General features: G+C 38.8%; 1 protein-coding gene across 1 annotated transcript in view; it reads left to right on the forward strand.

Moving 5' to 3' along the window:
- The first annotated feature begins 2,860 nt into the window (after nucleotides 1-2,860).
- The window catches only part of HAX1 (HCLS1 associated protein X-1), a 254,053-nt gene continuing 229,304 nt past the window's right edge, over nucleotides 2,861-27,609 (forward strand). The window contains exons 1-2 of the mRNA XM_044079376.1: nucleotides 2,861-2,886; nucleotides 6,277-6,530. Of these exons, the coding sequence (XP_043935311.1) occupies nucleotides 2,861-2,886; nucleotides 6,277-6,530 (280 nt within the window). The remainder of the gene's footprint in view (nucleotides 2,887-6,276; nucleotides 6,531-27,609) is intronic.

A 27,609-nucleotide genomic window follows, 5' to 3' on the forward strand; every position in this document is an offset into this window, starting at 1 on the left:
CTATATATAGAAAAAATACTCTCATTAGTGATTTTACTAAATATGTACCCAACTCAGGTCAGATAACTTATTTAGGTCTAATACTATCTAAAGATATTAAATCTATTATATATAATAACTATAATACCTGTTTTCTTAATATACAAAATCTTTTTAATACCTGGAATAATATGTTTTTACTATGGAGGAGAGACTTACAATTATTAAAATGATAATATTCCCAAGATTTTATACTTAATACAATCAATAATACTTTCACCTACAAAAATAACTATCAAGAAACTGAATACACTAATGTTAAATTTCTTATGGGCACCTAATAGACCTAGGATTGCATTAAAGAAACATACTAATAGCTGGTCTCAGTATTTCTTTTCCAGACTTTAATTTATATATTATCTCTTCTATTATAAAAGTTATTACTTTATTAATAGTAAAATGGAAAGATTATTGGGAGCTAATTAGTATGCACTTCATGAAAATCTCCTTAACACACAAAATATGATTATAAATAACTCCATGTTGTGGTTGCTAAAGGAATTTTGTACTTCACCTATTACACCTAAACATATGGTCTGTTACCCATTAATCATGCACCTAAGTATAGGGAATGGAATTTTACTATAATTTATACTCAGGGTATGCTTATGTCATCTACTTCTGAAGGAGCTCATTTAGCTATAGATAATAATCTAAAGTACTGGTATCAGCTGATATCTGATAATAAAGTTAAAATCTAGATTTCTTAAAACAAGAATTTGATCTAAGAGAAACTTGCTGGTTAGAGGTTCAGATCTTTAGACAACATCTCATTGATAGAATAGATCTAATGTCTATAACAGTTAAATAATCTATTCCAAAACTGATTGATTACTTGATAATAAATTTACAGCATAAAGTTTCTGATAAAGGTAAACTTTCATATATACATAAAATTATCAGACAAGAAACTTTTAATTATTTCACCTCTATTAATGGGGACCCACCAACTCAACAAGATAAACAATATATATTGGAATCTGCTTATAGAACTACATCTTCCATTGTCTGGAGACTTTATATATGGAACTTTTTACATAGATCTTTTTACACCTTTGATGATGAATAAAATTAATAATAACTATGTAAGAGATGTAATGTAGAAATTAATGCTGACTGGGCTCATATGTTTTATGACTGTATGAAGTTGAAAAAGTCAATTAATGAATTTTGCAGGCTCTTTACAGATAATTTCATTATTTCTAAGTCTCTGTACCTCAATGTGTTAAAGTTCAATGAATTTAAAATGTTATGAATATAATGTGTCATATGGAAATAAGCACAATTAGAATGAGAACAACTAGAAAAACATCACATTTTATTGTATGGGATAATTTACAAAATTTGTTAAAAAATTCTAATTTCAATAGCACAGTATTTTAGTTTAATTAATTGATCTGATTGTAGTGGATGTCTTTGTAAATACTTTAGTTGTTTATAATACCTATTTTTAATTATTTGTATAAAATTGTTATGATATTTCTCTTATATGTTAAAACAATGAAAGGTGATTTAAAAAGCATCTGTGAAAAGAATATAAGTACACCTGCTTTAAAGATTATGCCTGATGACAAATACTTTGCACATTATGTAGTGTTTTATAAAACTGTGAATATATTTTCTAAGTGTGTACTTTGCTATTCTTCTTTTGTTTACACTCTGTGTGGATATGGTATATGCATACATTCAATTTCTTTATAGTGCATAGATTGATGAGATTACACTATAAAAGTGGGGGAAGGCAAACTTGTGTGAACACCTTTTTTGCATTAGAAATATGTTTTCTTAAGCAACCTAAGTGCTGTTAAGATCAGGTCTTACACTAGAGACTAACAGTGGTCAGTGCTGACCTGCAGAAAACAGTAGTAGAAACTAAAACAGCTTTAGAAGCTATTAGATGCTTCACTTTGTCACACTTCTAAATAAAACAGGTTTTAAAGCCATTAATTCCAGAAAGGAACATTTTGCTTCTGCCTGTTCTGTGTGCTGCTTCTGCCTGTTATGTGCCAACAGCACCAAGCTTTCAAAACACTTTGGGCTCCTACACCTTTTTTATTTTCTTTAACTGGTAGCTGCAAAGAATTCTGACCATGTTTATGATCATTGCTCTTATTGTGTGTTCCAGACATGGATGCCAAAATTCACCTCTCAAACTTTCCTTCACTCCTGTCTTGAGGTGAAATTCTTAGTATCTTGTGATTTGAACACATAATAAATTGGTTGTGATTGGAGAACCAAACATAATTATTCCTGTTGTACACAGTCATATAGTTACGTAATGTGACTGCTTCAATGTACCGATTCAGTTTTAAGTCTAGTAATGGATTCCTTTGTCTTTGTAATGGTTTTGATTGTGGTCTGTCTGTCTTGTCTGTACTAATATATGCTTATGTAATCAGCCCTTTTGTCTGTTAATTCTGTCTCTGGCCCAGGTCATGACTGAAAACAGTCTTCTGACCAGTTCATCCACCCATTTAATAAAGAATAAACAGAAGCAGCTCCTAAATCCTTTATTCCATGTATAGATTCCCTCAAATTATCTATGGTATGATATCATGTCACTAGGGGTAATATATAATTATTACCATGGGGATGGGGATGGGTAAGGCCAGTCTGTATAATTATCAACCGTGGGATGGGTAAGGCTAATCTAACCCCAAATGGGATAGGTTAATTCAAACACCAAAAGCAAAATTGGATAGGCTTAAAATGGCCTGCAAGGGCATCTAGCCTAGTACTTACCTATGGACCATTATCATTTAGAAAATTAGAAGTTAGGAAGCTGAAGTAAAGATAAGAGAGTGAGGTTTTGGGGGATGTGATGAAGATAGCAGATCTTAAGGATTGGTATGAAACAGAGATGGGTTGAAGGTTAATGTGAATGATTAGATCAGTAGCATAAAACAGGCTCTTTGTTGAAATAAGGATGAAAGAGGAAGATGATGAGGCATAAGTGAAGCATCGGAAGAAAAATGAAGCATAGCTTAAAGAGGAGTGATAAACAGAGAATATTTGCATGTCTTTATTTATTTTTTGTAAGTAGGAAGTGGTTAGCATGTGTAAGAGCCGAGTTAAGATTTTGGGTTAGACTTATATATGTTGTTCAGATTTTAGCTCATTTTACCATTTTCTGTTGATGGGAACCATTTTAAAGGATAGACAGTCACAGAAGTAAATTGGATGTGTTTTGCTTAAGTGTTTTTTTTTTTTAACTTTTTGCTGAAAACAACATGGATTTTGGTTTGCTAATGGTAATACATAGGACATACACTTTTTCATCCAAAGCTCTAGACTGCTGAAGCCAGTGTGGAGAGAGGATTGCACAGTAGGGAAATCCAATGCTACAGCACTGGAGAGCATTGACGTCATTTTACTGAATGAATTTCACATTTTTACAGGATGATGGAATGGAGATTATGTCTGGTAATTGAGCCTGTGATGCAGGAGGAACTGTTTGGTTTCTATCCTGGCTGAGGAATAGTGGATCAGTTGTTTCGTCCAAGTATAAATATTGTAGGGTTGTGGGACTATCTGCACATGTTTTGTAGATTTGGAAAAGGCATGTCAGTGTGTATAAAATAATGGGGGAAGTGTTCTTAACAGGACAGGGTCACAGGGGTACTACTACATCCCATTTGTTCTCTGTATTTGTGTTGGTATTTTTGACATTTAAGTAAAGTGGCTAAAGGGATGCACTAAGGTGTGTCTTGTTTTCTGTCCTGTTTATGATATTCATAAACAGGATACCAAGTTACAGCCAAGGTCTGGAGAGTATTTAAGTGGGGACATAAAGGTTACTAAAGGTTGCATTTTTTTGCAGACAGTTGTCTTGTTAGTCTCGTGGATATCCAGCTTGCAGTAATGAATTTACTGTTGAATGTGAAGCAATCCGGATGAAAATTTTAGTTCTTTTTTAAGAGTAGCTTGCTCACACTAGGTGAGTTGGGGAAGCAGATACTTCATATGGAGGAATTTGGGTATCTTGGGGTCTCGTTAAAAAAATGAGGGTTAAGGGGCCTGGGATATCGACCATCAGATTGGTTCAGTGGTAGCAGGACTGGAGATGTTGCACGGGATTGTAGTGATGAAGCAAGAGCTGAGTTAGGTTGAGGCTCTCAGTTTATGGGTATGTTCACATCATCACCTACGTTCATGATCTTTGGGTAGTAAACAGTAAGATTAGGTCATGGGTACACAGGAAGAAATGGGCTTCATTTGCTGGTTAACTAGGCTCACTGTCAGTGATGGCATGAGGAATTCATTACTGTGGAATGTTCTCATTGCTCTTCCATGTTGAGAGAATTTAGTTGAAGTGGTTTGGGCATCTTGTGAAGATACGTCCGGCATGCCTTCCATAGGAGGTGTACCAGGCATAACTCACTGAAAAGAAGCCTTTGCCTGGAATAGTCTGGGGATCCCACAGTATGAGGTTAAGGTTGTTGCTGGTAATGGGAATGTCTGGTCTGCTCTACTCAATTTACTATCAGTGCAATCCTCTCAAGAAGAGGCAGTTTAAAAGGTGATGATATGTTTGAACAAGATTTAAGGAGTCTGTTTGTAAGATTTCACTCAAATAATTGTTGCCAGTTATTATTACACAATATTTACCTACCCATCACTTGAGAAAAAGAGAGAGAAAGAGGTTGTTAATAACAGGATATAGTTGGCATATACAGGTCAAGAAGTATGTAAAAGCAGGACTTTAGATGTAGTAATAAAGTGAGAGGCTGTGACAAACTGAAATGCTGCCAGCCCAGCTAGCTGGAATTTTGTAAATAATTCTGTCATTTGTGAATATTGCAATGATTTATACAGAACTGTATGTTATGTACTGAGCTTCAAGAATGTAACCGCAGCATACCCTGTTGGGACATAGAAGATTAACTTACAAAACTTCAAGAAAATAAGTTGAAATTAAGTGCTTTACGATGTGCTATAAAAATTTGTTTCAATGCAGCAAGAAGAAAATGTCTAGAGCTAGAAGTTTTTTTTATCTATTGTCTTGGATAGAAGTAATTACTAAGTTTAAAATGTAAAGTGTTTTTATTGCTTTATGACTTCCAAGTCCTGCAAACATCTGAGATGTGTACTTCTCACATAGAAATGTTAAAATTATATTAAATTCGGTTAGCCTGGGAACTGAAGGCAGGTGACAAATAGCGAGTCATCAAGCTGACCCAGCTGTAATGTTTGATATTAATTTAAGAACTCTCTCAAAGAGACTGTGTATTTTGTGTTTTATTTTGGACCTAGCAAGAACATCCACTCATCTGCATTTACCTTGCTCTGTAAGTTGTTATTTAGGGCATAGTATCTTTTAGATCTAGATAGGAATATAGTAAAGATTAGTTTAGATGTTTTCTATACTTAATTTGAGACTGTCCTGCAATGTTGTTATAAAATATTTCCTGTGATTCTGAACTCTGTTGTTATGTGTTGGTTGAGTATTGTCTTGTTCTTTTATTATGTTATTATTTATTATTAAATATATTTAAACTTATCTTTGTGGCTGATATTTGTGAGACATGTTTAAGCTCTCAGAGTACTTCCATATGTATTTGGTGACACTGTACAGGCCACTCCTAAATATCCTTGCTCTTGGTCACATTTACCATTTGGATTTATAGTAACATCACACAGTAGGATTGGTCACCCTTTGGGATGGGCCTTAAAGTAGCTGATAAGGGGTTCTGGTGGCAGTGATAACTACCTTATGGTCTGGGCAGAGGGGGGCATAGCTAGTAAACCTGTGCCAGTCTTTCCAAGGTGTGTGTTTGTCTATAAATCAAATCTCAAAGTGTGTGCATGTGTGTGTGTGTGTGTGTGTGTGTGTGTGTGTGTGTGTGTGTGTGTGTGTGTGTGTGTGTGTGTGTGTGTGCGCTACTTGGGCAGGGACACAAAGCACTGGTTGGACAGACAGAGTGTTGGGAGGACTTGGTTTGGAACCCTGGCTAAGGACTCAACTCTGTAGCTGTGCCAGTGGGGAGTCTTATTGGGGATCTGGAGAAAGAGGTAGAAACCAGCCCCAGACGGACTGTGATCTCTGTGTGCTCTTAAGGGAAATTGCTCTTTACTGTGTGTGTACTTGTCATCCTCTGATTGTGTATGTCCCTCACTGTTGCCAGTGGTGAAGACTGAGGCTCCTTGATTACTGGGCCAATGCAGGGGTGTCACAGAGGTATAAATCTTACCAGGCATGTTCATGTCATTGTCTTTGTTGTAAAAGCATTTGGATAGGTGTATAATATCACCATGCTTTATTTCTAGAGATCCCTTCTTTGGAAGTATGACACATGATGATGAAGAAGATGATGATGATGATGAGTATCCAGGTGGCTTTCCTCATGGTGGACCAGACAGAGACTTTCGTTTTGGGTTTAGCTTTGGTCCTGGGGGCATGAGGTTTCATGACGATTTTGGCATCAACCAGTTCTTCCGGGAATTTGATGAACTTTTTAAGGAGATGGGAGAATTTCCTGCCAGACGATTTGGTGCGTATCCACCTTCTCCATATATGTGAGTGTAATTCAGGTTGTTAATGAATTGTGAATGGTCAACGGTATGTATCTTATTGTCACATATGGCTTACAAAATTGCATTTCCTGATTCTAGAAGTACCCACTATGTCTGCAGATTTACATTACAGGAGGATCACAGCCATGTTTCCCCCTTCTGTTTTCCTGTTTAATAATGTAAATTCACAAACTTGTACTTACATTTTTTGGTTACTCAGGACTTATGAAACCAACAAATATCTGAATCAGACTTAAAAAGTTGAACTTGCATGTTGTTTTCAGAGAAACATACTTAAATGTATTTTGCTGCAGAAAAATATTTTTCCAACTTTGTGTAGAATGCACATTAAAATTAGCCTCACTCTTGGGTGTGACATTTGTATTGCTGTTAGTTTGTGAATGTCAAAAGTAAATCTTACATTGTTGTGCACCTTGAATTTCCTTGTGCACTGAAAAAAAGTGTTTTGTAATCTTTCCTTCCTCTTTTTTTGAATATATTCTGTATTATAATTTTCACAAAAAGTGGTAGAAATAGGGAGAAGGGGTAATTTCAATAAAACAAGACTGAAGGAGCCCGAGTCTGTATTTAAAAATAACTGAATAATTGCTGTATATTTTTATTATTTTTTTAACAATGGCAAAAGAGAGCTTCACTGCCTCATATTAATTGTATAGTATTGTGTGTGTGTGTGTGTGTGTGTGTGTGTGCGCACGTCAGAGTATCAAAAAAATAGAGACAAGTCTTCATTCATTCATATCGTGTCATATGTCAGTTTTTTTAAATGAATGCTGATGTTTCTCAGTATTTCTATGGAGTTTCTTAAATGTGATTTTGGCTGTAACCTAAAAAATAAATCCCCCATTTGCTGTTGTTTTCTGCTCATATTAATGGCTTTTGTTACAAAAGGTATATATGGAATTGCTTGTTGCTTTTAATAAGGATGCATCTACAGCCCAGTCACCGCCTGTTCCTGTATTCATTTTTGATCTGTTCAGTTATATTAAGTTTAGTGGCAGGGTCTACACCCTGCTGTGCAGTGGCACAGATAAGTTGTCATTCTACTTTTTCTTTAATTATTTTGCTTTGTTTTTACTTCTGCCCTGGTTGACTACTACTGCAGTTACATTTATACTGGTGTCCAGTAGTTTCTCCATTTCTAGTTGTACTCCATTATGTTGCTTTCCCATGTAAGATGACCAGTATCATAACATACAAGTCTCACCCCATATGATCTGTCTTGTAATATGATTGGCATGTAGGTGAAGTCACTTTAACTTGAGGTTGTTCTTGAAAATGGGCCATTGGAGGAGCAGCTGAAATACTTCCATGATCTCCTGTGGTCAGCAACTTCTGAAGTTTTTGATCAGCTTTGCGTAAACATAATGATTTTGTTAGGCTAGATTTTATCCCTTTCTTCTGCGGTGTATAAACTTCAGAACTCTAGTCAGACACCATAGGGATCAGTTCTGGGCTTTCTCCTGTTTGACATTTATTTAACAGACATCCAAGCCAATATCCCAGAAGTGTTGTTAATCAAGTTTGCTGATGAATGCAAACTGAGCACTGTGTTTACTCATCCACTGGTATAAAACAGCTTCAACAAGGGTTGGAATATGCATATACCTGGTGTATCAAAAATGGTTTCACACTAAAAAAAAGTGCAGCATAATAGTGTTTGGCAGAAAGGTTGCTCCCATCTTTTGCGTTATTAATGGTACTCCTCTTCAGGCAGATACAGTTGTAAGAGACCTAGATACTTATGTGGATAACTCACTTCTGGAGTTAAAAACACCAGTACTGCCTTGTCCAGATGTCGAGGCATTAACACTCCCTGCTTTAAATACATAGTAAAATCTTCATTTTAAAGCATAAAGGGTTAAAACATTAATTAGTTGTGGGCCATGTAATCCTTTTAAATAGTTTAAATTTCAGTCTGAAGAAGTCTCAGTGGGTTGTAGTGTTTTTCTACCAGTTTTTTTGTTTTATTATTTTTTAGTTAAGCATTGGTTTTTGCACTGTGTTAATATATTTTTGAAATTGTGTTCAGTGAAATGGAAAATCAAGATAACTCTGGTAACGGTTTTCTGCCATTACCTACAGGCTTTATGCTTAATGACACTTCAACTGGCTCATTTATAATTGGCCAAGAAGGGAGGGTTAATGTCTCGGCATCCAGACAAGGCAATACTGGTGGTTTTAACTCCAGAAGCGAGGAAGCTCTTTTGTGTTGCCTAACTCTGCTAGTGGATCTGTTTTCAAATAGTGAGCCCAGTGGATCTGTAGGAACAAATGTGAGTTATGCTGATGCTTTAGATCAACCTGAAAATGATTTAACTAAGTTGAAGCATCTACAGTGTGACAGCATTTATTTTGAAAATAGGGCTCGGAGAGTACCTAAATGTTTACGAATCACTAAGCTGCCTATAGGTAATGACTTACCCAGAGAGTTGTTAGATGAATGGTTGGACATCAGTCAAAAAACTGGCTTCCAATATATGGAATTGCTTGTTTCTTTTAATAAGACTAGGATACTTAAATTGAATGAAAAGATCCATTCGGATTTTTCTAAGCTTAAAGATGTTACATCAGTTGAGAACTTTGAATCTAAGCTATGTCTTATTCAAGATCGTCTTATTAAATTAAATGATATTTTATTAAAATGGAAAACTAAGAAATTCGAACGTGATTGCTCAGACTACAAAGGGGTAGTGGCTTTTGCTTATTACTTCAGAATGTTGAAGCAATTGATGTCAGCACAGGAAGTGCTGAAAATACTAGTAGTGAAGCAGACGCATTAAAAAGGTTGGAGCATTTATTTCAAAAGCAACAAAACCAATTGAATGCATTGCCTGATATACCAATAGAATTTTAAATACCGATTCGTCTACCAACACTGTTGCAAAAGCAAATGTTAGATCAAATACAGATTATACCAAAAAAAAATCAGGATCAACAGGATTTTCAGAGGGCGACGACATCTCAGCATATTTTTGTGTACCAGCAAACAGACAGTTCGAACAAGACTTGGGCACAGGTGACTGCAACAAAGTAAAAACGGATTCAAAAAGAAGGGGCAGCTGATAACAAATTGGAAGAACGACCATGCCCGAAGGACTTGGGGTACTGTCTGTTTTAAAGTTGTTAATTTATCTAATTAGGTGACTGCAACAACAAAAAACGGATTCAAAAAGAAGGGGCAGCCGATAAATAATTGGAAGAAGAGCAGCCATGCCCAAAGAACTTTGGTACTGTCTGTTTTAAAGTTGCTAATTTATCTAATTACGTTTTGTCTGATGAAGAATGTGTAGTTATAAGGAAGGGATGGAACTTTGCACCAGCTAAATAGGCAGATAAAATAGAAATTATTAACAGTCTTAGAGACTATGTGAGGCAACTCGATTTTAAATTTTTGTTTAATAGTGGGATGCCCAAGGCTCAGTTTTTTTTTTAAACAAGTACTTTCAACCTCCCTTTAAGAAAGGAATGTTTTTAAATTTATGTGAGCTGCAGTTAATTGATTTATTGGACAATATGCCTTGTTACAGATATTACAACTTATCTGTGACAGAAAGTGAAGTGTTTTACAATTTAGTAAATAATACTTAGCTCTTGATATTAAAAGCTGATAAAGGGGGTGCACTGGTGGTCATAGATAGAAATGTGTATAACTAAGATGTTTGAGCTGTCTGATGTTAAGTTTTATAAAATTACTTTTACAGAAATTTAAAGATCTTATTCTCTTAGCATTTCTTTAATTGAGGAATAGTTTTGTAGTGGCAGAATAAATGAACCCATTAGGAAGTATTTTATGGTTGATAATCCTAAGATTAGTCGAATTTTTGGTATACCCGAAAACCACAAAGATTTAAACAACCCCCCACCAAGACCTATTGTCTCCAGTGTTAATAGTAAAACAGAAAGTATGGCCATCTTTGTAGATGAGCATTTACAAAAAGTTGTGGTGAATAATAAAACTTACATTAAAGAAACTTTTTGATTTCATTAGGAAGTTAAAAGGAATCACTGTTTCAGAAAGTGACTTATTATTTACTTTAGATATAAAATATTTATATAGTCATACCAAATGTTGAAGGTATGGAAACAGTAAGATTAAAACTATTGGGATCTAAATTATTTTCTAACAACATTGTGAGTCTATTAATGGAATTATTGGATATTTACTTTTAAGCTACAACTATTTTGCATTCAATAACAATTTTTGTTGTCAAGCTAATGGTGTTGCAGTGGGGGCAGCAATGGCCCCTAGTTTTGCCAGTTTATGCACGGGTGGGAGACTGTTGTCTTACAAAGTGACTCTATGAAGAATGGTACTACAATTTTTCGGTTTATTTATAATGTGTTTTTGATTTGGTGGGGGAGTAAAGAATCTTTGAGGGAATTTGTAACTTACATAAAAAACAAATGTTCATATCTTAAATTTACTTATCAGTATAGTCTTATTAGTATTAATTTTTTAGATGTCAGTGTCTTTAAGGATGATGGTAAGTTGGTTACAAAGATTTACAAAAAAGAAAGTGCATAATAATGCATATTTACATTATAATAGTATGCATCCTAAGAAGATAAAGGAAAATATTGTGAAGGGACAACTTTTAAGAATCAGCAATTTAACTGTAAAAGAAAAGATTTTCTTGAGGAAGGCCTAAACTTCTGTGAGAAGTTAATAAATAGGGAATACCCAAAATAATTGGTTTCTGTTTCATTCTCCAGTGTAATTTCACAGAGAAAAGAGATTAATTTAAAAACTAATAAGGATTATAAAAAAGAAAATAGAATTATGATGCATGTTGTAATTTAGATTCATCTTCTGTAAAAAATATTCTTACAAAAACTTGGAAACTTTTTGAAGGCAGTACTGAGATTTTAATTGTAATAGGGGAACGCCCTTTATTTACAGAAAAAAGGGCCAAGAGTTTCAGAATTATTTCCAGGCTAAATTGAATATGCCTAAAAGTAAAAAGGAAAAAAGGGGAATGTTTAAATGTTTCTATTGTAATATGGATAACTGTTTATACACTGAAGCTTCAGATTTTATTATAAATAATAACAAAATAAGTTTAAATGGTATGTATTCTTGCAAGTCAAAGTTTGTGGTTTATCTTGCATTTTATGTTTCTTGCTTGTCCTTTTATGTAGGTAGAGCTACTCGTGTGAATTGTATAAAAGGATCTACGAACATAAATGTGCTATTCTTACAGGTGATGATAGGAATGCCTTGGGTAGACATTATAAGAATGGTATTTGTAAAACTGAGTTTAAGTTTTTAGTGTTAGATGCTTTAAACAATGTTGAATGTTTATTAAATCCAGAAGAAAAGCTGGGTTGGTTGGAATATCCTTGGCAAGTGGGATTAAATGCTTGCTTTCCCGCTGACTTGAATAAGCATGAAGATTTTATTATGTATTTAAAGCGTTAAGGCATTAATTTAGTTTTGGGTCATGTGATCCTTTTAAACACTATAAATGTTAACTGTGTATGAATTACTTTCAGTCTGAAGAAGTCTCAGTGGATTGTTTGTAAGAGACTAAAGCGCTTACTGAATGTGTTTTATTCCATTAAAGTGTTTTTCTACCGGCTTTTTTTTGTTTGTTTTACAATGTTCACCGTATTAAGAATACAGCTACAAGACTTAGTACCAGGCCAAGCAGAAGTTATAAACAACTACTTTTTTCGCTAAAAACAAAATAGTTTAAAGGTCCTAGAAAATAGCATTAAGTCATAGGTGATTCAGTTGAAATTTAAAAGGAAAAATGAAATGATAGCTTCTTTGTTCCTCTTTTGATGAAAAAATCTTACAGTTAAAGGTTTTCCACAGGCTAGAGAGGAAGCTCTACACAAAAAAAGCCAAATAAATCCGACCAAAGGAGCTCTGCACCTTAGAACATGTACCAAACCACAGTTCTGTTAGCCCTATGATTTTGTGCTACAGGTCTAAGGTCCCAGGTAGGTAAAAATTCAGGAGTTTATCATTTACTACATTAATCCTCTTCGGGGACAGGTAGAGGTTGTAACAGTGTCAGGTGCTTGGCTTAGAGGAAAGTTAACTCATTTTTATGTATTACTTGGCTGGAGTGGTAACTGTTAGTACGCAACATCCAAACTCCTGTCTTGCTGTGTAGGGAAGTCCTGCTGCTAAGATTCTTCTATGTACGTATTTTCTCTATTTGCTTAGGGTACTTTTAATGTCATGGCACAAATGGAGCCCATTACTGAGTCAAAGTGAACTTAATTAAATTGTTGGTGCTTCAATATTTATTTACCAGGTGTGCAGTCTTTAATGCCAGCAATATACGCAGAATTGTCTTGTCATACTGCAATTCATATGGGTTAAATTATGTGTGTGCTGTGTTCAAATGTGCTTGGGAGTTATTAGCCTGGTTACTCCTTGTACTGCTAGTAGTAAGGGTGTCAGTGTTGTTGCTTTGGTTTCTTTTTGTATGTCTTCATGTTTTATAACTTTTGTTTGTCAGTATGCAGGACTTCATAGTTAGGCGTAGCTATTTCTGTAATTACGGCAACTTTTGCCCCTTTTACTTCCAGCTTAACTGTGTGGTTTGGCATTTCCACATGGTTAACAGTTTGTTTTGGAGTTGCCCCAAAATCATTACTACTTTTTGTTTTCCTTGATGAAATTTCTCGGTTTGTGTGATTTCCAGCCCTAAGAGTGCCCTTTCTTGTATTTAGAACTTAGAATGGGCCAGTCCCTCATGACCGCATAGCCCAAGTACCTCACTTCAGTCATACCCATTTCACTTTTAGAAACATGAGCAGTTAGCTTAGCCTCTTAATGCATTTTAATACACTTTAGCCAGATAGGAATCCCAGTATTCAGAGTGCATGACATCATTATCCAAGTAGGCAACAGAATATTGGGTATGGTGTCTTGAAATCTGATCCATGAGTTGTTGAAATGCTGCAGGGGCACCAGGTACCCCAAAGTGGAGAATGATATACTGAAATAAGACACAGGGACAAAAAAAAATTCTCTCTGACTAGCTATTAAGGGAATTTGCCAGTATCCCTTTGTCACACCTAGTACAGACAAGACACTTGCCTTTCATAGTCTGTGTCTGTGTGTGTGTGTGTGTGTATGTGTGTGTGTGTGTGTGTGTGTGTGTGTATATACATAAATATATATATATATATATATATATATATATATATATATATATATATATATATATATATATATATATATATCTGCCCTAGTCATGGGTTGACAAATCAAATTTGGAAATGCTTTTCAACTTTCTGAAGCCATTACAGAACCAGATGGTTTTGTCAGATTTTGGAACCAATACTGGAGGACTGTTCCACTCAGTTTTAGGCTGATGTTCTTCGTGTTTCAGTATTGCAGTCATCACATTTGGATTATCTGCCTGCAAGTAGCCCTCAGCTAGCCTGAATACCAGAGTCTTGGGATTGCTGTGTCAGATGCTGTCTCTTTTTCCATGACGTCAGGTTGTCAGGGGTATAAAACATGCAGCCGATGCCATTACATCAGTCTTTCTTGCCCGTGCGGTGCCCGAAGCAGAAGCAGTTTGCAAGTGCCGGTCAGCCAACTCCTGAAATTTTTGTTTTCGAGTTTCAGACCTGAAGTCTTCAAAAAGTTAAGTACCCCGTTGAGGATCCTTTTTTCTTGCTCTAACCGATGTCAGAAAAAATGAATAATTGTCTGGCCTGTGGAAAGCAAATACCTCATAGAGATTTTCATTCTAGGCCCAGACCACAATGTCCCTTGCTGTCGCTTTTATGCCTTGTTCAACACCCAAACTATTTGTCGTCGGGCTGTTTTTGTAGCTAAATACTTTCGTTCTCGATCTCCGTACTCTGAAATTGCTTAATTAAGCCATCCGACTACCGATCTTCCGAAAAAACGTAAGGATAAACACAGAGACAGACCAACTAGGTCTAAAACTGCCGACGATGATTCCGTTAAGCTAGTTGCCAGTCTGCCGGTACTCAGTGAAGGGCTTTTGCAGCCCCTGATACCCGCTTCTATAGATTCGCAGGCCTCTGCTGAGACCCATTCGGAGTCAGGTATACTGTGAGATGCTTCTTTGACTATGGAACCTGTGGATGTCTCTACCTTGGATGAGTCTGGAGCCGCTGTACAGGCACTGGCTTCTGAGGGTGTATTCAGGCCTACGGATTTTCATATTAAACCGATGACTTTGTTTCAAGCTAAAAATACTGAATTCCTCAGGCCTAAAGCTCGCACTACACCTAGAAAACCGATGACCAAAGTGCATTTTCAGGCTCACATGCCTCAAAAACAAATGATTAGAATGGCTGAAGACCTTATTACCTTTAATTAGGGGAAGCCACCCTTCCCCCTCTGAGAGACCTAGAACTGATTTTCCTTCTGATTTCTTCTGATCAGGAATCTGATATTTCTATTCCTTCTGACTACTAGGATTTACCCTGATCTACCTGTGAGGATTCTGATGCAGAGGATTCCATTCCCTCTGTTTCCCCTCCAGAGGATTTTCTTTTTGGTTTAACCTTGCTTACCCTTAGGGAACATTTCTGCTGGGGAATCCAAGACTATTCACAGTCCAAAAAGAGACTTAGGGAATTCTTATACCTGCCTCAGCACAGACCTCTAGTTATCCCTCCTGTTCAGGAGATTGTAGATGTTTTCCTGGAATCCAGCCTTACCCCAGACACTTTGCCCCAGCTCCCAGGAAACCTGACAGGTACTGTAGAGTACCTGACTCTCACAAATTCCTCTTCAAGAATCCTACTGTGGATCCAGACACCATTTCCCAAGGACCTAAATGCATTAAGGCTACTACTGCCAAGAATCCTACCCCTTCTGACAGGTATTCTAGGGCTTTAGACAGATTGGGTAAGAAGGTATATACCTCTGCTACTCTGGCCATTAGGGCTTTAAATTGCCAGTTTCATATGTTAAAGTATCAGCAGTATATTATGGGACTACTTAAACAGAAAATTATGTTTATTCCTGACTGTGCTGAACACAAAGATTTACAAGAGTTAATGCATTCTGCTGACCAAGTTGGTAAATGTACTTTGCAATGTGGTTTTGGTGCTTTAGAAGCATCTTGCAGGGCTGCTGTCACTGGGTCTGTACTTAGAAGGCATGCTTGGCTTAAGGAACAAAACTTGCCAGATCATGTTAAAGCTAATTTACTGGATGCACCCTTAAACCAAGACCGCCTTTTTGGCAACAAAGTGGAAGAAGTCCTCAAAAGAATGGAGGAAAAAGCTAAATATATGCAAACTGTTAAAGATTTCTTACAAGTACAGCCACCTAGATTCAGTAGGCACTGGCCTTCAAAGAACTGGTCCTTTCCAGGCCTTCTCAGTCCAAACCCAGGAGCAGCAGACCACCAAGACTTCATTCTCAGGGTATGCACAGATCTAAGCAGTGGAGGCCTCCCACTTCCAAAGCAGGGAGTAGTAAGCCACCCCCCTATGGAAAAATTGCACAGTGACTTATCCTCAACTCTTCCAAGCCTTGCTCAACTACTTGCACCTTTAGGCCCTGCATGCAAAAAAACTGGGAATTCATTACCTAAGACAAATGGGTTTTAAAACATAGCTTCCCTGGGATACAGATTCCACTTCCACTCTCTCCCATCCCCAAGTGGATGGCCAGACTCTCCCCCTCAAACCAGTGGGCGGAGGCCCAAAAACAAGTTTTCATTCTCTCCTCAGCATCAAGGCTATTCAACCTGTCCCAGCAGAACAAAGAGGGCAAGGTTTCTATTCAAGACTGTTCCTAGTTCCCAGAAAAGAAAACTCCTGGCGTCCTATCCTGGGACTGTCTATCCTCAACACCTTTCTGGTGGTTCCAAAATTCAAAATGCTAACATTTCAACAGCTTCTTCCTATGCTAGCCAAGATGCCTGGCTGGCAACCCTAGACTTAAAAGAAGCTTATCTGCACATCCCAATAAGGGAATTTTGCAGGAAATACATATGCTTCCGGGCAGGCTCCATGCAATATCAAGTTCTCTGCACTTCCCTTTGGCTTATCTACTGCGCCCAGGGTATTCACAAAGTGCCTAGCTCCAGCCATTGCATTTTGCAGGCAGAGAAATATTCAGATTTACCCATATTTGGAGGATTGCTTGATTCAGGCAGAGAATCAGGACGTGCTATTACAGCACCTGACATTTGTAAAGAGACTTCTAACTTCACTGGGGTACACCATCAACGAGAAAAAAGCACACCTATTACCCTGCCAACAGATTGTATTCTTGGGAGCAAGCTTGAACACAACTTCCCAGATGGCATTCCTCACTCCAGAGAAACAGGTTTATTTGACAACCTACTGGCCACAAAAAAAACAGACATCTACAAGGAAAATCCTGCAAGCCCTGGAGTTCATGGCCTCTTGCATTCTGTTAATTCCATATGCAAGACTGCATATGAGGAAACTTCAGTAGTATCTAAAAAGTCTATGGTGTACTTTCTGCTGCATCCATGTTAATAGCATCTTTAATTTCTTTGTGCTTTGCCGTTTCTGTAATTCTAACATTTTGTATTTTTAAAACTAACCTTCTTTCGTGGACTAGTCCCAGCGTGGTATTGAACCACATTGATTCTGTCAGGCAGTTCTGAAACGTATCCTTGCTCCTTAACAGAAAATTCTTTTATTTCCTGTTTTTGTTACTTGGATAGTGTGTCATACATCTGAACTGCAGGCTTACATACATGCATACAAATGTTTCAAGCACGGGCATTAAAGCCCTTCTAGCTTGCCAATATGCCAAAACACTTGTTCCCATAATAAATGTCCAGGCTGTTCTTAAAAATATCTAAACTAGTACTTGCTTTAATGTAGTTTGGTAGTCTGTTCCAAGCATCATCTACTCTGTCAGAGAACCAATTAGTACACTTCTCATGCCTATAGAATCTTCTACATAGGTTATCTGATGATTGTCTAGTACTTTTTGGTAACCCCAAACATTCCCAGAGGTAGTTGTCCCTAAATGCCCTATATACCTGAATAAGATCTCCTCTTAAATATCTGTAAGATACACTGTACAAGTTCAGGTATTTTAGTGCTTCATAATAACTTAGATTTTCACATCCATAGATGCCCTTAGTATATTTCCACTGTACTCTTTCCAGTTTATTTGTGCTTGTTTTCCTATAGGGTTTCCATATTGTTATTCCATACTCAAGTTTGGGTCTAATGTAACTAACGAACAGTGACTTCATTATGTTTGGTTTCCTAGACTTTATAAATCTTTTTATACAACCTATAGTTCTATAAGTATCATTAGCCAATTGGTTGATATGATTAGAAAAACTCATAGCTGAATCTACCCATATACCCAGGTCCTTTAAATGAGTCTACAGTTTCAATCACTGTGTGCTGTATTAAGTATTCACCTTTCCGTTTGTCTCCCAAGTCTCATACGCTTAGTTTTTTATCAACATGTTATTCTCCTGTGCCTAAATGATCAATTATTTTGCAGACATGCCTTATCTGTAACACTTGTAATCAGTTTACCCAATTTCAGGTCGTCAGCATATAGACTGTAGAACCCTTCAGATGAAAAACTAAGGCCTGAAAGATACAATCTAAACAAGTAAGGCCTAGTACAGAGCCCTGTGGGACACCTTGACTGTAACCAAGGATTTCACCTGTCCAGTTGGTGTGTGATGCTTGCCATGTCCTATTTGTAAGCCATGCAGCTATCCATCTTATCAATAGTACATCAATACCTATTTGTACTAATTTATTGATCAGTGTTTTGTGCATGACCCTGTCAAATGCTGAAGTTAAATATATATAAATTACATCACAGCACAATTTTTCATTCATAGCTGTTATTATATTGTTATAGAACATCATGTTACAGGTGGTAATAGATCTATTTTCAACATATGCATGCTGATATATGGTTTAAGTCCCAACCTATCCAGTTATGACAATAACTTATCCATTATTACCTTCTCTGTTATTTTTCCACAACATGAAAGTAGACTTAAGGGTCTATATGATTCTGGGTTTGTCCTACTCCCCTTTCCCTTAAAGACAGGTTTAATAAGTGCATGTCTTCAATATTGAGGAATCTCCCCATATTTATATGACCTAGTGAATAATAGATGTAATGGCAGTGTAAGTTCTTGCTTAAGTGTTCTCATGTCATTGTTACTTATTCCGTCTCCTCCCTGCGCTTTGTTGGATCCAGTTTGCACAGTTCTTTTTCAAAATAATCTAATTTTATTCCAGTATCTGGGTTACCTGGATGTCACTAGGACAATTTACCACCCCTTTTATGGAGCCAAACTGTTTTGCATAAGATTTTGTAAATATATCTATAATCTGTTGTGTCTGAGAATAATTTTAGAATCTGCACACAGTTTATCAATTTGTGTATCTTTACTCCTTCCACATCTTGTGTATTTATAAAAAGGTTTCCTTTTTCAGTCTTAGGTTTCAGTTCTCTTCCTTTGCCAGGTTTACTATCCTCTGCTAAGAAAGTAACTATTGAAGTGTGTACTTTTTCATCAGTTTCACAGTGTTGATGTGGTATTTCGGACCTTGTCTTCTCTCAGATGTCTACCTAATTCTGCAGTTTACTGCATTTATTTTCTTTGTTATTTCAAAAGGACCCTGCCATTAAGCAAGAAACGTATTCTCTGCTGAGCAGACCAAAGACAACAGCTGGTCTCCAGCTTTAAATTCCCAAGTCCTTGCATTTCAGTTATATACCCTTTGCTGTGTAACTTGAAGTCTTTTGATGTGTTCCCACACTGTGTGCATCTCTACTTCCAGCATGTCTTGCAAGCTAATATTGTGCTATAAGACACTTTTAAATGGTGTTTCCTCTTCTTCCCAAGTTTCCCTGGCAATATTTAATAGTCTCTGGGGTTGTCTGCCATATAATAATTCAAAAGGACTGAACATGATACAGGCCTATGGCAATTCTCTAATGGTATGCAGGATATGTGATACTAACTGGTGCCAGTATTTTCCACCCCCAGTAGCCTTTCTTAGGATGGACTTTAACACTCTGTCTTTCAGTCTGTGGGTGGTACACTTAAGGTTTTTAGTTACTTGACCTTAAAGCATTAGCCTGTAAAGAAAGTTCCCTGACCAGTTAGTGTTTCTTGTGGTGTCCATACCCTGGAAAATAATAAGACGTATTTATTTATTTATATATGTTAACCGGGAGTGTCCGACTGGACGTAGGTCCATTTTCAGCGGAGGCCTGGGGAGAAAAGCTCCACAGTTAAAATAAACGGACAGTAGTTACATTGGATTACATAGCGATTAACAATTTTCATAGCAATTACGTACAACATATTTACAGATGAAGAACATAGTACATCAGTAGACAACTAGAATCCTTATCTGTGAAGTACATAACAGACATTAACAAATGTTACAAGAAGAAGTTCCTGCTGTATAATAAATACTGGCTTATGAGCATCTGATCTTGCTATAATCAAAGTAGTTAGTGGAGTGGAAAGAAAGGTAGTGGTTGCATTGGGAGGGTGTTATTAGAGTGGGAGTTGCAAGGGCATAGCCAGCATGTCTTTAGGTGCGCTTTTAGTAAAGTTTTGAAGTGGGTGCATGATGGTACTGAGGTAATTGTGGGTGGGAGGGAGTTCCATAATTTGGCTATGGTGCAAGAGAATAGTGCTTCACCAGCAGAGTTATTGGCTTTAGTGATCTGCAGGTGATTTTTGTTGCTGGATCTTAGTGGTCTGGTGGTGCGATAGGGTTGGAGTAGATTCTGGAGGGATGGGACATTTAGTGGATGATTTACTAGTTTGTGGGTGAGTGAGAGTTGATACCATTGAAGGAGGTGAGGGAGTTCAAGCCAGCCCAGTTCAGCAAGTGAAAGACAGTGGTGACTACGGTAGGATGCCCCTGTGGCGAATTTGGCAATTTTGTTGTAGCAGGTCTCTAGCTTGTTTAGATCGCATTGCCTCAGGTTGGTATATATTGGACAGGCATAAAGTAGGGTGGAGATAAGGTGGGAATTTGCTATTAAAATCTTTGCTGCTTTGGTGAGAAGTTGCTTGTTTCTGTATAGTGCTCCTAGTTTTTTGTGGACTTTTTTTATGGTCAAGGATATGTGAATGTCAAATTTTAGTTTATTGTCTATTTCCACTCCTAGCAATTTGGTGTGTTCAGTTGGGTATATAGTGGTGTCGTCTTTTGCTGTGATGTTAAAGTGAGAGTTGTTTTGAGTATGTTTGGTGGGTTGGAAGATTAGTAGTTTAGTTTTGTTTGGTTTGAGTATTAATTGGGCATTGGATAACTAAGTTTCAACAGAGGAAAAGGCTTCCTATGTGACTTTTTGCAGTTTGGGTAGGGACTGGGCTGAGCAGACTATGGTTGAGTCATCTGCATATTGTATGAGTGTGCCATGTTTGGTGGCAGAGGCTAGATTATTGGTGAAAACAGAGAAGAGTAGGGGTCCAAGGATGGATCCTTGGGGAACCCCTATGGAGACAGGTAGTTGGGGAGATATGTCATTCTGCCATACAACAGATTGTTGGCTGTCAGACAGGTAACTCTGAAACCAGTTGGTGACTGATTGTGAGAAGGATAGGTTATTGAGGACAGAGATAAGTAGTTTGTGTGGGACCATGTCAAATGCTTTAGATAGGTCTAGGAAAGTAGCAGAGGAGAGATGGCCATTGTTTTTATGCTGAAGGATAGTGTTAGTAAAGGAGAGTAAGGCAGTGGTGGTGCTATGGTTTGGTCGGAAACCATGCTGAGTATTGGAAAGGAGGTTGTTAGTAAGGAGGTAGTCTGAGACCTGAGAGTGTATGCATCTTTCTAGTATTTTAGAGAGTGGAGAGAGAATAGCTATGGGGCAGAAATTGGTTAGATGTTCATCGTGCATACAGCTGCAGTAATCACAGATGGGTTTTCTGCCGTCAGGCGGGTCCTCGGTCGGCCGAATTCCAAAGTCTAGGTCCGGCGTCGGTTGTCGCATTCTTTCCTGACGTCAGTGCGGCAGGGGTATATAAGACACAGCCAACGCCATATTCTTCTGTCTTTTTTGTCGCACGGTGCCCGAAGCAGAAGCAGTTCGCAAGTGCCGGTAGGCCAGCTCCTGAAATTACGAATAATTGGAAACCAAAGTCTTCTTTAAAGCTAAGTACCCCGTTGGGGAAACTTTTCTTGCCTCAGACCGATGTCAGACAAAGTTAACAATTGTATTTCTTGTGGGAAGCAAATACCGCATAAGGATTTCCATTCCCTGTGCATACCTTGTTTAGGCCCAGACCACGACGTCTCGGCCTGTCGCTTTTGCGCTACTTTCAATAAACGCACTATTAAGCGTCGGGCGGAGTTCGCCCAGCACTTTTTTGGTAAAGCCTTTGATTATAAAATGTCGTCGGATACTCCGACTACCGTTTTGTCCAAAAAATGCAAGGACAAAGACTGACACGCGAGGCCCGCGGTCTCCACCGACACCATGCCAAAACCGGCTACACGTGGTCCGGTTCTCAGCGAGGTGCCTACGCAGCCCCTGACTACCGACGACACTTCTTTGGCGGTGTCCTCTGTAACCGAGACCACAGGTACCTCGGCCCATACCCAGACTACAACCACCGTAGCCACTGTGAGTGTTGAGCCTCCTAATGTGGATAGGTCCACCTCCACCCATGGTGTCTTTAGACCCTCATCTTCCTTCTCCATTAAGGCCTTTACTAAGTCCAAATCAGCCATGCATCCCAAGAGGCCTGTTGCACAGGGCCCATCTCCAGGACCCATGCCTAAAAAGCAGATGCTAAAAATGGCTGAGGATTTAATTACTCTTATCAGGGGTTCCCAGCCCCCTCCAGACAAGAGACCCAGAGTGAAGGAAGCTTCTCCCTCTTCTGACCAGGATTCAATTTTTTCAGAACATTCTGATGAAGGGGAACACTCGTACTCCCCTTTTGAAGATTCGGATGCTGAGCAGTCCATTCCTTCTGTATCTCCCCCAGAGGATTTTTCTTTGGGGAAACCTTGCACACCTTGAGGGAACACTTCCATTGGGAAGGCCAAGACTTTTCTGATTCCAAGAAAAGACTTAGGGAATTTCTTTTGTTACCTCAGCACAGACCTCTGGCGATACCTCCTGTCTTGGACATACTTGATGATGTTTACTCGGAGGCTTGCCTAAATCCGGATTCCTGCCTCCTGCCCCAGTCAAGCCTGATAGGTACTACAGAGTTCCTAACTCTCACCAATTTCTTTACAAAAGCCATAATGCTGACCCTGAAACCATTTCTCAAGGCCCCAAGGGAATGAAGGCCTCTACTGCTAAGAATCCACTACCTTCTGAAAGAGGGTCTAGATCCTTAGAAAGGTGGGGAAAAAAGGTATATACCTCGGCCACCCTAGCCATGAGGGCCTTAAATTGTCAGTTCCATATGCTTAAATATCAGCAGTTTCTGTTATCACAACTAAGAAATAAAATATCTCAACCTGAACAACCAGATTTGAAGGAATTTCAGGATATGATGCATAGTGCAGAACAAGTGGGTAAACACACCTTACAATGTGGCTATGATGCCCTAGAGGCCTCAAGTGGAGCTGCTGTGACAGGATCAATCATTCGTAGACATGCCTGGCTTAGGGAACAAACCTTGCCTGACCATGTTAAAGCTAAGCTACTAGATGCTCCTTTACAAAAGGATGTACTATTTGGTACTAATGCTGAGGAGATACTATGGAAAATGGAAGAAAAAGCTAAATCTATGCAAACTGTCAAAGCTTTTCTACAGGTTCAACCACCACGTTTTAGCAGAAATTGGCCTTCAAAGAACTGGTCCTTTCCAGCCATGGACAAGCCACAAAGAGGTAGATACAGGCGCACAAGGGGCAGAGGACAACCTCAAGGATCATATAGAGGCAGACAATGGCAAACTCCAGCACCAAGAGGTGGCGAGGACAGTGCACAGCAATACAGGAAACACACCCAATGACTTCCCCCTTTTCATGCCAAGCAAGTCTCAGCTGACAGCACCCTTGGGAGGAAAGCTGGCATTATTTACAAGAAATTGGCATATTATCACAACAGACAAATGGATCCTGGACATAACAAACAGAGGCTACAGATTTCATTTTCACACTCTTCCAAAAATGAGAGGCATGCCTAACCTACCACACAATCAAAGGGCAGAGGCTCAAATACAAATTTCAAAGCTTATTACCTACTCACGAACAAGGTCAAGGTTTTTACTCCAGACTTTTTCTGGTACCAAGGAAAGGAACCGACTGGAGACCCATTTTAGACTTATCCATCCTAAACACATTTCTACTCGTACCAAAATTCAAGATGCTCACATTACAACAGCTTCTTCCCATGCTGGGCAAGGAGTTTTGGCTGGTAACATTGGACCTCAAGGAGGCATACCTGCATGTCCCAATCAGACAAAGCTGCAGAGGATACCTCAGATTTCTTGCAGGTTCAATCCACTATCAATTCTCTGCATTGCCCTTTGGCTTATCTACTGCGCCCAGAGTATTCACGAAATGCCTGGCATCAGTAATTGCCTACCGCAGACTTCAAGGGATACAAATTTATCCTTATTTGGACGACTGACTGATCCAAGCGGACAACAAACACATACTTCTGGAACATCTGGCTTATGTAACACGGTTATTGAATTCTCTGGGATACACAGTCAACAAGGAAAAATCCAGGGTAACACCATCTCAGAAAATAACTTTCCTGGGTGCCAGCTTGGACACAAACACCCAGATGGCCTTTCTTACACCAGAAAAACAAGGGCAACTAACTCATTACTTCAAAATACTAGCAAATTGTACCAGGCTCACTGCAAGGAAAATCCTGCAGGCTCTGGGCTTTATGGCATCTTGCATTCTTCTAATCCCATGTGCAAAGTTGCATATGAGGAAACTTCAATGGTACCTAAAAAACCTATGGTCTCAACACAGCCACAGTTTGGAAACAATAATACCAATAATTCCATGTTTGCAAAAGGAATTTCTATGGTGGGCCCAAGCATGCCAAACAAACACAGGTCTTCCATTCTGCAAGCCTCAAGCAAATCAAGTCATCACAACAGACGCCTCATACTACGCCTGGGGGCGCACATGACAGACAGGTGCATTCAGGGCAAATGGTCCCAAAAGGAAAAGCGCCTTCACATCAATCAAAAAGAAATGCTAGCAGTGATAAATGCAATTACAATTTTCAAGGACCTCCTGCATCCAGGGCAATTATTGATAAGAACAGGCAACACCACAGTAATGTGGTACATAAACAAACAAGGTGGAACACATTCATACCCCCTGTGCAGGCTAGCCATGTCACTTTGGAACTTGGCTCTGGAATGGCATATCGATCTTCAAGCACAGTACTTGCCAGGATTGGAAAACACGCTGGCAGACAATCTAAGCAGAAATATGACAGATCCACACGAATGGAAGTTGCATCCTCAAGTGTTTACAAAGATAATCCAGGCGTGGGGAAGACCAGACATAGATCTCTTCGCCTCCCACAGGAATCATCAATTGAAAAAGTTCTGTTCAAGGACCTTTCATCCAAAGGCCTGGAGAGTGGACGCCCTTTCTTTCAGTTGGGCAGCATGGACAGTTTACGCTTTCCCACCTTTGCCTCTTCTGCCCAAGGTGCTCTTGAAAGCAAGAGCAGACAGACCGAAGATGATACTGATTGCTCCAGACTGGCCAAGACAACTCTGGTACCCACTCCTGAGGAGCCTAACACATACTCCTCCCTGGACCCTACCTCTAATGCCTCTTCTACTGACTCAGCACAGCTACAAAACTCTTCACATTCAGCTGAAAACTCTAAATCTGGCTGCATGGAAAATTCCTTAACACCACAACAGACCCTACTCTCCAAAGAGGTGCAGGATGTCATTTTGGAGACCAGAAGGCCATCTACTAGAAAGGCTTACTCCGCAAAATGGAAACATTTTTGTGCTTGGAATGAGAAAAAAGGCCAGGATCCTAGAAAACTGAATTTGCCTCAGATATTACAGTATCTAGCTGAGCTGTTGAACAGTGGACTTTCATTCTCCTCCATCAAAATTCATGTCTCAGCCATTTCTGCAGAATACAACACTGATCCACCCTTATTCTCTCACCCACTTTTAAGACAGTTCCTCAGAGGAGATAAGAATATAAGACCTCCAAGGAAACAACCAATACCAGCCTGGGATCTTAACTACATTCTAGAAAAATTAACATTACCTCCCTTTGAACCAGCTGCCTCAACAGATTTGCAATATTTGTCCTGGAAAACAGCTTTCCTTCTGGCCATTACCTCAGCTCGTAGGGTTTCGGAACTACAAGCCCTCATGGCTGTGCAGCCCTTTCTCATCTTCCATCAGGACAGGGTTTCCCTCTGAACCAACCGTCATTTATGCCTAAGGTAGTATCCAGGGTAGCTTTAAATCAGGCCATACACTTACCTACCTTTTACCCCAATCCTCAAAACAAAGGGAAAGGCTGCTACATTCCTTAGACATCCATAGACAGCTATGTTACTATTTGGACAGAACACAGCCCTTCAGGAAATCAGAACAACTTTTTGTGTCCTATGCTGTAGGAGCTCAAGGGAAGCCAATTTCCAAACAGACAATTTCAAAATGGATAGGCCATTGCATACGGTTTTGTTACTCCTTTCATGGCAAACCTGTTCCTACAGGCATCAGATCCCACTCCACAAGGGCCACAGCTACCTCTGCAGCCTTCCTCAGAGGAGTCCCTACCAAAGATATTTTGGAGGCAGCCACTTGGAGTTCTGTGCATACCTTCACAAAACACTACCACCTGCCTTTATATTCCAAAACTAGAGCAGGCTTTGCCACTGCTGTGTTGCAGGGCATTCTGGCTGCTCCCAGTCCCACCTAGTGCCTACCACCCTGTGCGTAGCTTTGGGATTCTACCCATCTGTGATTACTGCAGCTGTATGCACGATGAACATAGTACAGTTTTGTACCTACCATAAATGTAGATGTTCGAGCGTTAATACAGCTGCAGTACAGGTTTCCCTCCCTCCTTCCCCTCTTGGTAAAGGCCTAGTGGCTAACACCTCCTCATACAACCTGATTGGGTTATCCTTCTATGGTGTATTTGCTTGCAACTACTGATTTTTGATTATATTGCATTGCTTGACTATATACATATATAATTTATGTATTGCCTTCCTTCTGGGGGCACCTGACATCTGGGGCAAGAAAGACTGAAGAATATGGCGTCGGCTGTGTCTTATATACCCCTGCCGCACTGACATCAGGAAAGAATGCGACAACAACCGATGCCGGACCTAGACTTTGGAATTCGGCCGACCGAGGACCCGCTTGACGGCAGAAAACCCATCTGTGATTACTGCAGATGTATTAGCACTCGAACATCTACATTTATGGTAGGTACAAAACTGTACTTTCTGTGGAGGGTCCGCCTTTGTGGGGGGGAATTATATGTGATACTTTCCACAGTGTGGGAACGTAACTTTCTGACAGAGATCGGTTAATCAAGATGGATACTTTCTCTCTGGCTATAGCTTTAGCATTGGCTTTAAGTACTGGGATGGCATCAGGATGTGTAGGTACATAGTCCAAAATAAAATGTGTTGACATTCCTTGCTAAATTTTGCCATCATGTCCTACAATATGTTCAAATGAAACCTGTATGATACACAGTTGAATCAAAGGATTTTTAAAGTCTGGATGAGGGGCTGTCTTCTGATACTCAGGATATCCAGCACACACACACACAATTATTTCAGTTTTCTAGGCCAGTAAATCCTTGGCAGGATCCATGCTTTAGTCTTAGTAATTGATAGATGCCTTCCTTGAAGAATACTAAGTGCTAATCTCATTAGGTGGGTGCTAAAATGCTTTGTCAGGAATAGGTCCATACTACTAATCTTTACTTGCTCTGCAAAGCAAGTAATTTTATAAAGCAGAATGTGGACTGCACTGCAGACACTAGGATATTTCCTTCTAGAAAAGATACCTCATACTAGTAGTATTATTTAATGTCAGTTAGTATGTCCATCTTATTTAGTTTTTCTTTTTCCCTTTTTTTTAATGAACC

This window comes from Protopterus annectens, chromosome 8.part0, assembly GCF_019279795.1.
Source record: "Protopterus annectens isolate FY-2018-M chromosome 8.part0, PAN1.0, whole genome shotgun sequence".
Taxonomy (NCBI): domain Eukaryota; kingdom Metazoa; phylum Chordata; order Ceratodontiformes; family Protopteridae; genus Protopterus; species Protopterus annectens.